Raw genomic sequence first — 17,266 nt, 5'->3', positions numbered from 1 at the left:
TGTTGCATATCTTTTATACTTTTACTTTTGGCGATGCTCGTGGATTACCGGGATGTAGCAAAACATGGTGATGGATGAGCGCCGGCAGAAGTAAAAGCAGAAGAAACGGAGATGTTATGGAATAAGCCATGTCGTTCTTCCGGTATACCTCCCTCTGCTGCCTCTTCCCTTTCTCTTTTTTTCTTATTCTAATGCGCGTGAGAACAAATGCGAATACATGCGGTTATGACGTTTTATATCAGAACACAGTGCTCCATTTATCCTGTCATGAATTGTATGTAGCTCATCTTGTGTGCCTTGGTTTACGTTACGTTAGTTTTTTTGTACTATGTGTACAATGAAGAGAGGAGGATGATTAACCGTGAAATACGGTCTTTATATGCAATACGAGCGGAATTTTCTCGCTCGTTTCTCCTCTCATGCATGCGCGATCATCAATTGAGCCGTTTCATTTGAAAGTGACGTAAAAAAAATAAAGTAAGATAGAGATAGCTATTTAAACATTTTGACAAGATTGCGTCATGTATAATTCAAATTAATTGAGTGTACGGGGTTAAGTGCACTCTTGTTGACAAAATATAAATTGAAATTAATTTTTGGTTTAGGTATGAAATATTTGCAAGTATCTTTAACGCTCTTTACACCAATTTAATAAACGGTTCAATTGCGCAAGTTTCCTCGTGAATCATCAGTCTTTTTAACATTTTTCGCGTCCGATAATTAAATGATCAATGTGATATATGTATTCTACAATAATAAGTTGAATATTAGTTTTTATTAAATTTTATTAAAGCAAAGCTTAATTTTTTTATATATTGCATATATTAACTATATTATATGTATTAATGAAACTTAACTCATATAGCTTGCTTAGACACGCGCTATTATTAAATGTCATTTTTTTTTAAATACACGCGTAGAGGATGTTTTCTTAGAATTTACCCTGAAAATCATGGTAATCGTGGGACAATATTGAAAAAATTGTATGAGTTCCTCCGATGAAAATATCGACCACAATAAAATATTAATATGTACATAATAAAATTAATCGAACATATTTTATATCTTATTGTGTAAATAATAATTATTTTTATTGTGGTAAATATTTAATCAGAGAAACTCTTATAAAATTTTCCCAGTATACCATATTGTCCTACGATTACCATGATTTTCAGGGTAAATTCTAAGAGAAAATTTTCTCTGTGCATTATATTAATATCACAATAGTATTAATGAATCTCTTTCACTGAGTTTATTAATGAAACTTAACTCATATAGCCAGCTTAGATGTACTATTACTAAATGTCATTTTTGATAATATTAAACACAATATCACTAGAATGCATTTTGGAATTTAATGGACGCAAAAGTGTTAAATCATCATATTTCACGCTACATTATTTTCCTCCGTCGTCTCTCATCGCTCTAACGCCAAACATTGACTCTCTCTGCGCAGAACATTTCTTTTAAGTCCTACTCCCGCGACTCCGGACACGGCGGCTCCGAACAGGAGGACTCCCCGCGGACGCACAACACCCTGACGCTCGGCCACTCCGGGAGGAGACGCGGGCCAAACGACGGCGGCGAGATGAACGCCGGTACCAGGACGACCGGCGGCGGTAGACGCGCCGCGATGCCGTACAATCACACATACACCGAGATCGTGGACGGTCGTGGGAACGGCGGCCCCGGCCACCATCAGCTGCACGGTCACCACGGCCAGCACGTGCACCTACCGCGCGGCCTCATCAACGAGGACGACCCGGTGTACGAGGAGATCGAGCGTAGCGGCGTCGGCGTCGGCGGCGGCGTCGGCGTCGGCGTCGTCGGCGGCAACGGCAACGGCGGCGTCGTCGGCGCCGGCGAGATCCAGGTCTCGGACATGTCCGACGAGGACGGCCGACGACAGAGCGACATGAGTAGACAGTCCTCGAGGAGCTACGGCGATCATCGACCGCTGATCCCGTACTCACCCGCCGCCGATCGCAATCTGGGCCATTACGGCCAGGCGATGACGGAGCGTGTCGGCAGCGCCGGCGGCAATCTCGGGCATTACGACTCGACGGAATACGGGCCGACGGTGGAGCGTACTCTGAACGCCTGCTGGGAGAAGCTGCGCCGACAGCAGACCAGGTACGAACTCGGGGACCTGCCGCGGCTACCGGCGGCGTACGGGATGCCGCCGCAGCAAGACCACACGCGGACGGTGGCCGTGTTGGACGGTCACACCGTCGTCTGCCATCTGCAACCGCAGACGGACATGTACACGGGCCGCGGTATGCCGCCGCCGTCCTACAGCGAGTGTTAGGTCCTGTGGACCCAGGCTGGAGAAAGGACTCTGTCTTGATGGACCCTACTTAAGCGGGACGAGCTGTTTGGACGGTTCGCCTGTTGTCCGGGAATCATTATATGGTGGTGGCTGGGTGGAGGGATGGCGACGGTGATAACGATTCGTTCCTGGAGAGAACAATCACGCGTCGATTTTCCCATCCGGGGAATCCGCTGGGGATGTAGAGCGTGCCGCTTTTTTTAGCTCAAGCGTAAGCGCGACGGCGTCTCGATGGCCGGACCGTCGCGTTTTAGCCATAATCGACGTATCGCGAGCGTTCTAGGGAGCGCCGCCCTTGTCTCCGTTCAGGTGGAATTCGATCGGTCGTTTCTTCCACGGAACGAGCGGGACGAAAAAGGATGAGAATGAGAGTGTGAAAGGGAAAGAGAGCGAATGCGAGATCGACGGGTGTCCAACCAGGCTGCCACGTTGTCCAACCCGGCGTCTCTTAGGATACATCTGTATTGATGTGTGCGTGAATTCGTACCACCGCGACGCGGATTCTGTATAATAGAACTGTAGCGAACCTCTCGTTTAAGCTAAGTCGACGACGAATACGACGACGACGACGACGACGACGACGACGACGACGACGACGACGACGACGACGTGCCCGTCGTGGCCGGGCGTTTGGAATTGGTGAACTGAAGTGCGCGGGTAAAAACCGGATCGTGACGAGATCCTGATAGGATGGGAGCTTTGCGAAGTCCGAAGCGACACGATGATCGGAGATTTCGAAAAGATTTATTCTGGATTGAAGCGCGATGTTCTTGCGGATTTCATACGAGCGCGAATGAACCAAAGTTTTTGTTATATCTTGATGTTAAAGGCAGCTCGTGGAAATTTTTGCACAATATTTGTCGTATATAATTATCCATTTTTTATATTAATTGTTTTAATTTACGATGCTATAAAAATAATAACTATATATTTGCTATAACAGTGTTGAATATACATTTCAGCATTTAAAATATTTCGAGAAATTTCCATTAATTTTATTAGAAATTTCATGAATCAATTTTTTACTTAAATTTTAATAGTTTATATAAATATATATATATTTGTGGATTTCAGTTTTTATAAAATGCGCATGTTTTGAAACGGTCCATGCGAATTGTGAGAAATATATTTCTCCAGTTTTGAATAGATATCGAATTGTTCAGGCAAATATATTCGTGCCGTATCGTTTCTAGAAATCATTTTATCCAATATATTTCCTATAGCAATAACATCCTAGTGTTATCGAAATCGAAACAGATCCTATCTTCGTACGCGACGGACTTCGGGGGAGGAGATATTACGTGAGCATCATCGATACTCGGCACATCTGCGTCAACCCTTCCCAGACCCGCGCTACCGCCGCATTGATTGTAACGGGTTGGGAAGGGTTACGGAACACGACAAACCGCGTATCGTAAGCTGGCATTCAGTATGGTAAGTGGATTCATCGGCGGCTCAGTCGTCACTCGTACGGCAATATTAGGTGTCGCGTTGATCGTAGTATTAAACGCGGTTCGCCGTATAGCCGTATGTAAACCACGTGTAAATCACAACGTGATATACGTATCATTTGCATCTAGCCTAGCTACGGCGAATTGCGTTTAATACATCGCTTGAATGTCACACCTCGTATACATTGTAAAAAATATATGTAAAATTACATAAAATATGTAAAGTTACATAAATAATAAGTGTAATTTTATATATTTTGTGTAATATATTACATATTATTTTACAATGATATCTCGTCGCAGTGCGACGAATGAGAATCGCCCTTATCAATCATTTTCGAATCTATATACTGTAAGTATTTGGCGGGGCAAAGCTTTCCAGGCGTGGGTGACTTTCCCCAACTCTTAGAAAAAAAAAAACAGGCATTGTAATATAGATCTAGACATATCGCCTCCGGCCGAATACGCGATGCGCCGGTGTCGTCGACAAATCGAGGATTGACACGTGCCCGTATCTTGATCCTTACGCAGGATTACAACGCGACTCGATAAAGGAATCGAAATATCTTAATGTGGGATGAGATTGTTGCAGCAATATTAATTTATGAGAATTGAATCGAGAATGTTGATGACACTATTTTTTTTTATTATAACACTAAAACAGAGAATATCTTTTTATATCGTGACACAATGTAATGCAGTTGAAACGATCTCATCGCAAGTTAATGATATTTCTTGCTTCATTTCAACGTCTCTCGATAGTATCTGTCTTATGCAATAATATTTATGAAAAATACATATAAAATATATTTAATAATTTTTAATATGAGAAATATAACCGGCTTCAGATTTATGCATTCTAAATTTTTGTAGTATTGCTTGTTTTTGTTTATCTTTTCTTAAAATATTGTTGAGAGAGAATTACATAAAAAATTATTTAGAAATTAAAATTGTTTTTTGATGTGTAAAAAGAAACATAATAGAAAAAAAAGGATATAGAATATATCATTTTGTTTAATATATAATAATTGAATATTAAACGTGAAGCAAATTTATATTATTCCTCCATAATATTAAAAATTGCAATACATGCATAAAAATATATTGATTAATTGTGCAATGCATAAACATTCAATATTTAATAGAGAATACGAATCAAAAATAGAATTTCCTATAAGAATCATTCAATTAAACAACTTCTCTCATTAGACTCGCGCATACGTCCACCGCGCTGTACATTGCACGCAAAACTGCTGATGCTCACCACTCACCGCAGACACCGACCGCAAGACACTGTGCGGTGTCGCCATCTGACGGCAAAATCGAACTTTACAGTCAAGCACCTCGCTCAACCAGACCCAATATCTCTCCTTCCATCCTTTTCGTTAGACACGTATGTCCCATGCATCCACTACGATGCACATCTCGCGCTAGACTGATCCCCACCTCCGACTACGTCTGCGCATGCGCAGCAGTGTCGCTAACTGACGACGAAACCCAATTTCACAGTCGAGAAGCCGAGAGTCAAGTCACAGTAATATAGTATGTAGCCGAGCGCGGTGAAGACGAGCGCGGCGGACTACCACGTTCAATTAGATCTGAAATTCCTTTTCTTTTTTCCGTAAGTACCAAATATCAGAATCTACTGTTTCCTACTAAATTTTAGAAATTGCAATATGTGTATATACATATTTAGTGTATATACATAATATAAATGTCGAAACATATATAATAAAAATTGTTTTTCCTTACCATATTGAGTTTTATGAATAATCACGTATTTTCTAATTATATTGGTGTAATACATGTACGTATTACAAATCATTTTATGTGAGTTTTTTTTTAAGTATTTTATCTAATCAAATAAGAAAAAAAATTTGCCGAATCTGCTTTATAATCATTTTATATAATTTTTGATAAGAGCACAATTATACAAATAATATTTATATCACTGACTATTCCATATTGAATGCAATACTTTTATCATCGATCATTATTAGCATGATTATTAATGATAAACAATTTATAAACCATTATATTAATCTTTAAATTTGGAATAATTGATTATTATGAAATTAAAGAGTTTATTGCAAACACGATCTTTTAAAAAAAATGTAGGAAACACAGAGTAAAAATTTACATTTTAGCTACAATATAAACTGCACCAAGAAAAACGCCCGTTATTATAATTTTCATTTATTCATATTTTAAAGAAGCTATATATTTATAATTTGTCTGAAGCCGATTCTATAAAACTTCGTCTTGACACTTGGTCGCTCTCACGCGAATTTTTACCGAGTTGTGTCTCGACGAGCAAATAACGAGCGCGTTTTTGGCGATGATGGCCGGAAATTAGATTTCCTTCCTATATTGGAAAAACAAAAGAAAAATCGAGAGGCAATAGCTGAAGCGCCTTTATCGGTCGTATTTATGGCAGCTCCTCGTCGCGCGCCGTTTTAAAACGTTACGCGTTTTAGTCCCAGAACGTTATTTTTATAAATTAAAAGATAAATAAATATATATATGTATGTATATGTATGTATACAGTAACAATATATTATTATTGTGACGAGAGAAAGAGAGAGTGAGAGAGGGAGAGAAAGAGAGTGGAACGGCAAGAAGGGCCCAGAAATCGTATTTGGGCTGGTAAATACTAGTGATACAAGCGGATTTCCCGAACGACGTGGAAAAATGCGCGAAAATACTTAGTCACTGTTTTTTACTATTTTTTAAAACAAAATCGTGTATGTACGTGAGAACGCGTGAGTTAAGCTAACCGTGTAACTAAAAGATTCCGCGTGCGCGCTATTTATTTTTTATCATCCGCGAGTGTTTTTTATATCGCGAGCGGAAACTGTGTCGAGTGGAGGTTTGTTGTGTTCTCTAACCACCTCTCGTCGCCCTCATTGACAGAAACCATGAGAATCTTCGTCGGGCAATATTTCTGACGGCAAGAAGAATATCGAAAGTCAGCCTCGATAGTCCTCTTAATATATGGTACATTGTGGATAAAACTACGTTGAATCAACTACGCAATAATTAAATACTTGAAATAATTTTCTTTTGTAAAAGAAGACTATATACTTGCTTATGAATTTTAACATTTATTTCGTTTATCGTTTACATTTTATTTTGCGACGGCTATTTTTAATATGAGATAAAGGCTTTAAAGAAATTAGTACATAGATTTTAGTTTATCGATTTGAAGATTAATTTGATTTGTTTGATTCGAAGAAAATAAAGAAATAGTAATTTTATAGTAATGTAAAAATTTCGTTAGCAAGTAATATAGATTCAACGTATTTTTGTCCGCTTTGTCGCGATTTCGTGGTTGTTTTATGATTTATTTCTCGCTCGTGCGAAAGACGCATATAGGAGAATTGTAATAGTGATAATCGCGTTAAGGGTACCAGCTATGTTAAGTGTGTATAAATATATCTCGAGCAGTTTTAGCATATTATTGCTCATTCCAGTGTTTTCGAAACATATGTCAATGGTTTCTCAAAGCACTCAACACGAAAAATGTGTCTTTACAGACATTAATTTGCTAATAAGTTATCTATCAAGATATTCTGTAATCGCATTTAATGTTAATTGGAAAGATTAATATATATATTTTATCTTGAATAACATAAGAGGCGACTATACGCGTTGTTGATACAAAAAAGCAGAATGGTAAAATAATTTTATTTCCGAAAAAATTTAACATTTTTAATCATTTTATTCAATAAAAAATAAAAAAACTAATAAAGAAAATGAAATTTAAGGTGAATTTATGTAAGCTTTTACAAATGGAAAGATTATTATTTAATTAAAGTATTATTAATATAAAGGCATACAAGTAAAAAAAAATTGTGAAAAATTAAATTCGGCTAATTAGAATATTGCGAATGTGAAAATTATCATTTAATCATACCCTAGAAAATCGCCTCTGAAAATATCACATTATAATGAATATACAAATATTACAGAAAAAAAATCATAAAAATTAAGACTATAGACATACCTTTATGAATCGAGTATTCGATTTTATTGCCAGACCTATGTTTCCTATTTTTTTCTTCGAATTGCGATTGAGAAACTACGAACTCTTTAGAGTTTAAGTTTCGCCATGACTGATTGAACAGTGAGCACATCTCGAAAAAAAAAACTAGTTTACGTATACTTTTTTACGACCGGAAATTGCGAACCTCAGCCGTGTAACATCTAATTGCCAGATAATTATTGCAAGCATCCACATTCCATCCGTTTGACGTTCGTGCGAGTCCAGAAATGGAAGCACGGGTCCGAAAGTGTGTTAGACGAGACCGATAGTCCGCATTCTCGATGCATCTTTAGCACTACACGACGAATCGAGATAGAAAAATCAAACATCCACGCATTTAGCGCGATGAGAATGAAATTCGGAAAACGTGTCCTTGTCCCAAGTGCTCCGACTGCGTTGTCTCGATTTTCCCGACTGAAGTTTGATCGCGTGCACGAAACACGGGCACTGCACGAGGACACGCTAAGCGTTATCAATATTGCGAATGACTCCGAATGCGAGAACCGTATATGTACATAATGTAAATAAGGCTTTGTACATGTTGAATACTTGTAAAGTGGAGCGCGAGCGCGATAGATCGAGAGAGCTGAGAGGATGCGAGAGACTCGGGGATGATGACCGATAGATGCGGAAGTAAAGCATACCTTAGGTTTAAGCGAGTTTACTAGTAAGTAGCGAAGCTATTACGAGCTATTATTATCGGTGACGCGGCGTGAAGGACGCGCAAGGCGAATCTTAATTTAAGTCTCAACGCGTATTAGTTAATGTGTAAATAAGCGAAGGAAGTAAAATATTAAAGAGCCCAAGTAATCGTTGGATATTTATAACGAACTCTACTAAAGTAGGTCGACTGACGGAAGGATAAACGAGACGGCTGGAATCGAAACTCGCGAAGTCCGTCTTAGTCCGCGAAATTATATTTAAAGTGATCCTTTTTGTGTGCTCCTTGTCTAGAATTTATTTTAAATATAATGTTATATCTGAAGCGATCTTTTTCCCCCAATATCTGTTTCAACTATAAAATTATATCTAAAGTGATTTTTCTCATTTCACTCTGGTTTGCTTTAAATATAAAATAATATTTTAAGCGAATCTTATGAGACAGGATCGCTGCAAATATAGTTTTATGTTTAAATTGAATTTTAACGGATTTTAATTGGATTTTACGGATTACGATCCAGATATCTCGCTAAAACCTGAGAAGAAAAAAAAAGAAATACAAGACAAAAAACGTAATCGTACACACTCGTCCACACGTGTATCGCTGCGCGAGAAAGGATCAAAGGACGAGAAAAAGATATGTGTGCGGCGTTGATTGGACACGGACAGACGATGTACAGTGCATGTTTTATCCTTAGCCGTTTTATAAATGTAAATATCTTCCGCCTCCCAATCCCTGCCCCAGAATCACACTCTCCTTTTATTCCTTCTCCTTATCCTGGTCCGTTTTCTCGCTATGAGAGCGAGACAAGCCCAAGATTAATTGATCGTTCCAATCAGAGATGTTCCTTCATTCTGCGTAACGATCCTTTACTTTTCTCCCTTCCTCTCCGAATCTTTCATCTCGAAAACTCTCTCTTTTTCCGTAAATCTCCTAACTTTGTCCTGTGAGATACTTAGCGGATAAGCTTTCGTTTCGGAGTGAAAGAGACGAAATGCATCGAGCGAAGCCAAAATTATCTCCCGTCGAATTATCGCCACCTTCCAGGACCGTCGAAACGTTTTGTAGCCTCCTGCGAAATATTTGCGTCCTCTACTGTATATATACTGTGATTTACTGTGAGAAAGTAAAAGATAGCGAGAAAGAACGTGAAAGTTCACAGCGCGCGAAAAAAATTACTTTGACAACCTTTTTTACTTCTATTTTTTCAACAACATCGTGATCGCATGGGGCATCAAAATAGCGGTCTCTGCAGTAGGCGCGATGATTACGGTAGCTTTAATTCTTATCCTACCATCGGTATCTCCACTACGATGAGAGAGTGCGACCGTTTAAAAGTTGCTGATTACTTAGAGATATCAATAGAAGGGACAAAATTGAATAAAAACCGCTTCTGATCAAGTCCTTTCCCCAAATCGTCGTAACACTCGAATCGAAAGCCGCGAAATCGTTGACCTTTAGAGTTCACACGATCGCATAGAATTCGTACAATTCTGTGATCTTACTTTTTACGTTTTTCCTTCGTGATGTAAGTGATACTTAACGCTAGAACGCTAACCGGAACTGTCGATACAGATATCTCAGACGCAAATGCCAATTTCTTGCTAATTGGTCTCTTATTTCTTATACAATTATTATAAATTTTATATCAATAACTGATATTTGTCGATATTATATTTTGTTTTTTGGTTCTCAGTTATTTGTTCTTGTTTTTAAGTTAAAAAAAAATTTTTTTTATTTAGTTTTAAAAAAATTGCGCGAGATATTGTGTGCCGCGACGTGTTAATACTAATTGCCAGTTATGTTACGTTAGCGTCCTAGAGTTTAAGAGAGACGCTTCGCAGTGTCCAGCACGCACACACTTAACAGCAAGCGCATGAGTTTTCTGTACTACGTCGCCTGCCTGCGCACGCTGAAAAAGAAAGTTTAACGAAATAAAAGGAGGAAGGATAAAAGTAGAAAACGAAGAAGAATGTAAATCCTAGGTATCTCCGAACTAATAAGAGCCTCCGTTTCTTGATTTTTGTATGCTTCTTTAAAACTGTCTGATACAAGGAAAAACAAAGGATAAATAAATGTGTACCAATCTCTGAATAAAAACGCCACCCGTCTAAATCTTTTCTTCAACCTAAATAATAATTGAAGTTTTTGTCGAGAATCGAACATAATTTATAATCATATCAAGAAACTTTCTATTGAAAAGAGATTTACGAAAACATTTTTTACAAACAAAAAAAGATTTAATTATATATATGTTCTCGTAAGAGATGCAAAAAAGTATAAATCAAAAAGATGAAGACGTTTGATTCACATTACTTACGCTTATATAATCTCTTCTTACAAGAAACTTTCAAAGGAGATATGTATGTAATAATACATAATACAAATATTTACGAATAAAAATTTTATTTAGCGTTATATCTAATTAGAATCTCGATAACTTTGCTATGATTATTTCTTTGAGCCATCATCAACGGTGTAATCCCAAAAAAAGTTTGGAGATTTACATCAATCCAATGCTGCTTTAAAACGTATTTAACAGCTTTCGAATTTCCAATCAGCGCGCCAATGTGTAGAATAGATTGACCGACATTGTCTACAAGGCTGACATCAGCGCCCAGATGTACAATGCATTTCACTGCATTCAAATTTTCCTGTTTCATCGCCTCGTGAAGTGGCGAAGAGCCTGAGGAGTCTTGTACGTTCAAGAGATTCGCACATGATGCGACGAGTAAGTTGATCACTTTCTCGTGACCGTGAAATGCTGTAACAATTGAAGAATTGAAATAGGTCATATTGCAAATTAAAATTTATAAAGAGATGAGAAATAAATAATTAAGAGCACTGACATTAATTAGTAACAATTCAATCTTATGCATTCCTAATTTTGAAATGAATACTACCATGCAATTTTTTTATACTTTTAGAAAGTAATGTAGAATTATTGGAAAAAGGAAATATTGAAGCACATTTTTCATAGAGAAATAGTATCAAATATTATTTAAAAGATTCAAAAAACATACACATAGAAAAAAAATAAATTTAATGATATAAATTATATGATATTTAAATTAAATGATTGTTATTTTCTAGATTTTGATTTATCTAAAATTTATCTAAATAAAATTAATCCTTAATATAATCCTAAAAAATAAAATAGAAAAACCTGAAAAAATATATATAAATATCACGATGTTCGCTGGATAAACTCTTCGTGTATCAAGCAGGTTTACTAGCATTGCCTGTTGTACACGGCTTTAACTACTGTAGGTTTCAGTTCCACTCGATATTGAATTCTCTATTGAGGGTAGTCGTGATTTCTGTAAATTTAACATTCTATTTTTTCAATTTTAATTTAATTGATAGAATTCTCAATTTTTGTGCAAAATCATATAATCTCTTTTCTATAATTCTTTAACATTAATTTTCTCTATAAAACTAATTAATACACATATATATATTGTGTGTGTAAGAATATAGTTGTATTATTAATAATATTTATAATAAATTTTATATAAAAATTAATTTAATATAAAAAAGAAATCAACATATCACAAATATATATATTAATTACCAGCAATATGCAACGCGCTGCGACCATTATTACTTCGATCGTCGATGCACTTCGGCAAGTGCTTCAACAGTATCTCGACAGCATTCTCATCACCACTTCGACAAGCGATAAGTAACGGTGTCCAGCCATCTTTATTGCGTAAATGTGCGTCAGCTCTAGCAGACAAAAGAGCTTTGATGCACTGGCAGGCTGCTGGACCATTTTTGGTACATGCCAGCATCAAAGGAGTCCAGTCGCCGCGTTTTAAAGCATCCACTGATGCACCTGAATCGATTGATGGTAATTTTATATAATTTATATTTAAGGATTTTCTCATATAATTTAACTTAATATTACTTAAAAATACAAAATAAATTAATTAAAAATGATTTAAATAAAGAAAGAAGTAATTTATATTTAAATAAACTGCAAGAAAATATAATTCAAATATTAGTATATATTGAATATTAGTAACTAAAATATTTTTGTACATTACTTTTGTATTTGATTAGAATTAAATTATATAAGATTACATAGCAAATAATTAATTTAGAAATAGACGTAAACTTAATACCATTTTCTAATAAATATTGCAAAACATTCTTCTGCGCAAATTGTGCAGCTTCGTGCAAAGGCCTCTTCATATCTTTATTGGCGACATTGATTTTAAATGCCGGCATATTGAAACACTCGCACAGATATTTCACAATATGTATATTTCCCGCTTGTGCCGCCAAATGCAATGCTGTATCACCAGATGTTGAATGACGGAGGTCGCTCCAGTTGCGTATTCCATATTTATCCACTAAAGTTTTCATTCTATGTATGTCTTCATTTTGACAAGCACGCAGAAAGTCACGCGATAAATGAGCAGGAAGCTCGACCGTTGCAACATTATCACACATGTTAATGTTATAACTTGTTGGGGTTCATATGTTGAAGTGACGACCGAAGTTGTTTGGTCGCTTTATGGTAACACTTTCGACAGTTGATATTAGTATCAGCCTGAAGAGGACCCGATCTGTGGTCGAAACGTTGCTGTACTAATAAAGGAACATCATCATTAATACTCGTAAATATTTACCACTGATTATCACACATGTTGAAGAGTGAAAACATTTGTGGAATATTTAGCTTGAATGTTTCAAAATATAGGAAATTTTGAGTGACAACCAAGTAATAACAGATGCTTTTCAGGATTTTACGACAATAACAGATGTGTGCTGTCACCAAACGACTAGCCGCACAAACTCACCAGATCGATGAAAGTGCTGTTCTTGCACGACAACATTTACATTTGAATATCGTGGCCTTACTTACTGGCAATCGGTCAGTTCAATTCCCAAATGAGAAAAATAATTTATTTTAGCAATATATAGATATTATTTAGAACAGAATTAATTTAAAAAATGAAATATAAATAAATTTACTTTATTCTATAGAGAGGAACTTTTTGAGGCATAAAAAATACAAAATGTGCATGCACACACAACACACACACACACACATACACACATATATATATATATATATATATGCATACGTATGTATTATGTAATACAAATATAAAATTTAATATGAAAAAGGGTTAAGATTAAATAATTATAAATAAAAGATAACTAAACTAACAAGATTTAAGATTTATATTCTAAATTTAAATTCTATATATAAATATTAAATGCAAATATTGAAAGAAAAGAATATAGACTTTTAGAGTATAGATTTTCACACATCAATTACAAATAATGTTATAATTTTCTAATTAAAAGAATAAAAATCATATACGTTGATTTTTCTTCGAGATTCCTTTGAGAACTCCATGTTTTGATTTTTGCATATGATTTTCTATTATTTCTTTCGTATAAGAGATGAGACGTCGTAGCACAGACATAGAACGAGGCTAAAGGAACGGAGACCAAGGACGTGCAGCACATAGTCGGGCTCCATTATGAGGTGTAGGCATGTCAAAATTATCATACATATTGGCTGGCCAGATGCCGACACGAAGATATGCTGTCCGGTCCTGAAACGTTCGATTATTTAAACAAACCGAAGCGATACGATCGCAGTCACACCCATATTACTTTAACGCGCCTCGTGTAGGTATTCTCGTCCAGGTGAAAGATCCCGTGCATCACGACAAATCCTCCTGCGTTTTGATATGTGTTTTGAACGCATTTTAATCTTCTCTCAAACAAATTATTCTTAAAATTAAATAAAAGCTATCATACTCTTTTAATTATGTACATTCGAACATATCTTGCAATTGATCTAAAAATAAAAAAAAAATTATTTCAATGATATATTATTGGAAATAAAAAATGAATAGTCAATTGCGTAAAGTTTGAGTAATATTTCCAATTATATAAAAAATAAATAAAATCGATATATTTTTTCTTAAACCTTTTATTTAGACACAATACTTGTTATTCTATTTTCCTCATCGTGCATAAATTATTCCCTTAACACAAATCGCTTCCAGTAAATTTGTACATTTGTGCGTTAGGTTTTCACAATAATATTCCCATTCGACGAATATTACCGAAACCTATGTACGGATGGGGTGTTCCATCTTACCGCAGGGTGCACAAATGAAACGATCCCAGGGGTGAAACACGAACGCGTGAGCGACAATTTCCCCGCATGCACGCGTCGAAATGAAATTCGTGTCGTGCGCGCACAGAAATTACGAATAGGTAGGCAGATATATGCGCGCGCTCTTAACTCTCGCACATGAATAATAAACGAGGCGCTAATGCGCGCCCCTTCGACAACCCTGTCTCTCTTCGTCTTAACCGAGCCGGCGTGTCCGAAAGCGCACGGTAATCAGACACCCGCGGTTACATCATTAATTCATTCGCTCGCTTTATGCTCCGTCGCCTATATCGATTGCCGAGTGTCACGTGTCCGAGTTTTCTCCAATATGTATATGTATAATATATTTAAACCATTTTTAATTAATTTCGAGAGAGCGTAACTTAGGCAAGGGAGGATATACAAACACACATATGCATACATTATATATCATATATTTGAGTAATTTTCAATATAAAGTTAATCCTTAAAACAATTCTTGAAGATTAAGATAGATCGATGACAATGTGCGATTGCGAACAGAAGAGAGATAATACGCATACACGCGTGCAATGTATGCACTTACAAACGGCTTGATATGCAGACAGCGTGCATGGCGTGGCGGCATTGCTTACCAAAGAATCTTTCTTCTCTTTGACTACGAAATAATTCCTAAAATACAAAGTCAGATAGCAACTTCGTCATGGTGGTTTATCGTCGCGTTTATATTTGTTGAATTTCACCAAATCTTCAATTATATCACACATCCATCTCTCACATCATTTGATCTATGTGTTTCTTATGTAATATAAGTATACAGGATGTCCGGTAACTAACGGACCAATGATTAAGGGCGGATTCTCTGGCCAATTTGGAGACGATTTTTCCTTAGCAAAAATGTTGAGAAGTCAATAATTTTTGGAGTTAAAAGTCTAACATAATTACATTCTTCAGTTAATTTCAGGTAGAGTTTACTATAATAAAATTTTAATTCGAGGCTTAGTTATAAAGATACATAATGACAAATATTGGAAAGTTGTAAAAAATGATGACCTTTTTCGCTGAGGAAAAATCGTTCCCAAATTGACCAAAGAATCCATTTGTAATCGTTGGTCCGTTAGTTACCGGACACCCTGTATAATTGAGATTAAATAAATTATTTAATTTAGCAGTAGAGCTGTTACTTGGTGCGACGAGCAATTTTATTATCAGCATATTTAATTCATTAAATATTTGGATGTCTATGTTATATTAACACTTCAAGGCGCGACTCGGCTCGGCTAAATGGCAAACGCGAGAAGCTAAATGGCAAACGAGAAGATATTTGTCCGTGGATCAAAGCGCGGTATCGAGTGGGCGTATCGCCCGGGGGTCAGGCAGTCGATCTCTCTCGGTTTTGCCGCTTAACAAGGATCGCCTCCTCTTTAAATGAGACTCGATGACCGGGCGGAAATCGAAAGCGCGTCGCGATGACACCGTAAAAAATTACGAGTCCGCTCGCTGTTCGAATTTAATCCGACCAATAAATCGTTCCGCTAAAAATTTGCGTCAAGCTGATATACATCTCATAAAATTGCAATTGGGACATATGACACTGAAACCTATGCATCTTTTTTTGTTCTTAGTCTTGTGCACATTTGAATATAAAAATAAAATATTTTCTTAGCATCCTATTTTGAGTATCGAACGATACTAAAAATTTTCAGTGTCTCCGCAAAGTTCTCTTTGCGGCATTAAAACCGCGTATCCGAAATGGCAATCGAAAGGTATAGTATGTCGTTACCGACACTGTGTAGAAAGAAAGGGGTGGCTTTTCCAACCACCTCGTTTTCGCGCTCTCGATTCAGCCAGATCGACCGGATGGATTGGACGCAGGACTCTGACGCTTAATACTCGTTCATCCCCGCTTCGCGAGATCCTTTCTTCCGCATCTCTCTCTCTCCGTCCGACGAAAGAGGAAACTTCCTGCGGGTCGATCTTTCGGGTGCGGTGGTGCAATAAAAAACAGTCCAGTCAGCGGGGCGTGGATCGCCGATGGCGCGGACGGCCACGTCTCGTTCGTTGAGTCGACAATCGTCTCTCAGCCCTATCGCGCGACGTTCGTTTCTTTATTTATCCCTTGCTGCTTTCCGTTTGATTCGTATTTGTATCAGCAAGTTTACCCTTTTACGCGATATGCAAATGCGGTGTTTTTCCTCCGTTAATCGATTCATATTTATATTTGATTTAAGAAGGAAGTCATAGGGTATATATCACTGAGAGAAAAGTGTATAATACTTGTAACTATAATTGCATAGTAAAATAATTATAGTTGGGATCTTCATTTTTATAGTTATGATTTCTATAACGTTGGTAAAAATAACCTTACATGCATGGTTCTGACAATTAATGTAAAAATTTTACTATAAATTCATAATAATTTCAAATATTAATATAGTAAAATATTAAGTAACAAATGGTAAATTAATAAACTATTTTTTATAATAATTACAATTATAATTATAGTATATATGTCTATAGTCTTAATGCTAGTTCTACTATTTATTGGTAATAATAACTAAAAAGTGAGTAAGAGAAAACAACTAAAAACATTAGTTTTTATGACTACGTTGATATTTTGTTTAACTATATATCTCTAACTAAAAATTTACTA

At 36.5% G+C, this 17,266-nt stretch overlaps 2 protein-coding genes and 1 long non-coding RNA gene across 11 annotated transcripts in view; 2 read left to right on the top strand and 1 right to left on the bottom strand.

Moving 5' to 3' along the window:
• LOC114944894 (latrophilin Cirl) overlaps nt 1–10,586 on the top strand; it is a 422,503-nt gene extending 411,917 nt beyond the window's left edge. For all 6 annotated transcript variants that reach the window (XM_085486054.1, XM_085486055.1, XM_029320954.2 and 3 more), the window contains one exon: nt 1,457–10,586. In XM_085486054.1, the coding sequence (XP_085342180.1) occupies nt 1,457–2,308 (852 nt within the window). In that variant the 3' untranslated portion in view covers nt 2,309–10,586. The remainder of the gene's footprint in view (nt 1–1,456) is intronic.
• Nucleotides 10,587–10,875: 289 nt separating this feature from the next.
• LOC114944889 (ankyrin repeat domain-containing protein 16) lies at nt 10,876–13,275 on the bottom strand. Of its 3 annotated transcripts, none has more exons than XM_029320945.2 (4): nt 13,124–13,275; nt 12,614–13,082; nt 12,061–12,324; nt 10,876–11,250 (listed from the first exon to the last, which is right to left on the bottom strand). In XM_029320945.2, exons 2-4 carry the CDS (start codon nt 12,942–12,944, stop codon nt 10,892–10,894), a joined length of 954 nt encoding a protein of 317 aa, XP_029176778.2. In that variant the 5' UTR covers nt 12,945–13,082; nt 13,124–13,275; the 3' UTR covers nt 10,876–10,891. The 3 variants fall into 3 exon arrangements, with proteins under 3 accessions (XP_029176778.2, XP_029176780.2, XP_029176779.2); XM_029320947.2 differs by having other exon boundaries at nt 12,614–13,060; XM_029320946.2 differs by having other exon boundaries at nt 12,614–13,275.
• LOC114944890 (uncharacterized) lies at nt 12,868–13,624 on the top strand. 2 transcript variants are annotated; one of them, XR_003822299.2, is made up of 3 exons: nt 12,868–13,111; nt 13,237–13,368; nt 13,482–13,624. It is a non-coding gene; the product is annotated as an uncharacterized LOC114944890 (long non-coding RNA). The 2 variants fall into 2 exon arrangements; XR_014925469.1 differs by having other exon boundaries at nt 13,237–13,624.
• The last annotated feature ends 3,642 nt before the right edge of the window (nt 13,625–17,266 follow it).

This window comes from Nylanderia fulva, unplaced genomic scaffold (genome assembly GCF_048542155.1).
Source record: "Nylanderia fulva isolate GAGA-0341 unplaced genomic scaffold, ASM4854215v1 Scaffold4, whole genome shotgun sequence".
NCBI classification, from domain to species: Eukaryota; Metazoa; Arthropoda; class Insecta; order Hymenoptera; family Formicidae; genus Nylanderia; species Nylanderia fulva.
Note: the sequence above shows the minus strand (reverse complement) of the source record. Positions and strands in the feature narration are given on the sequence as shown.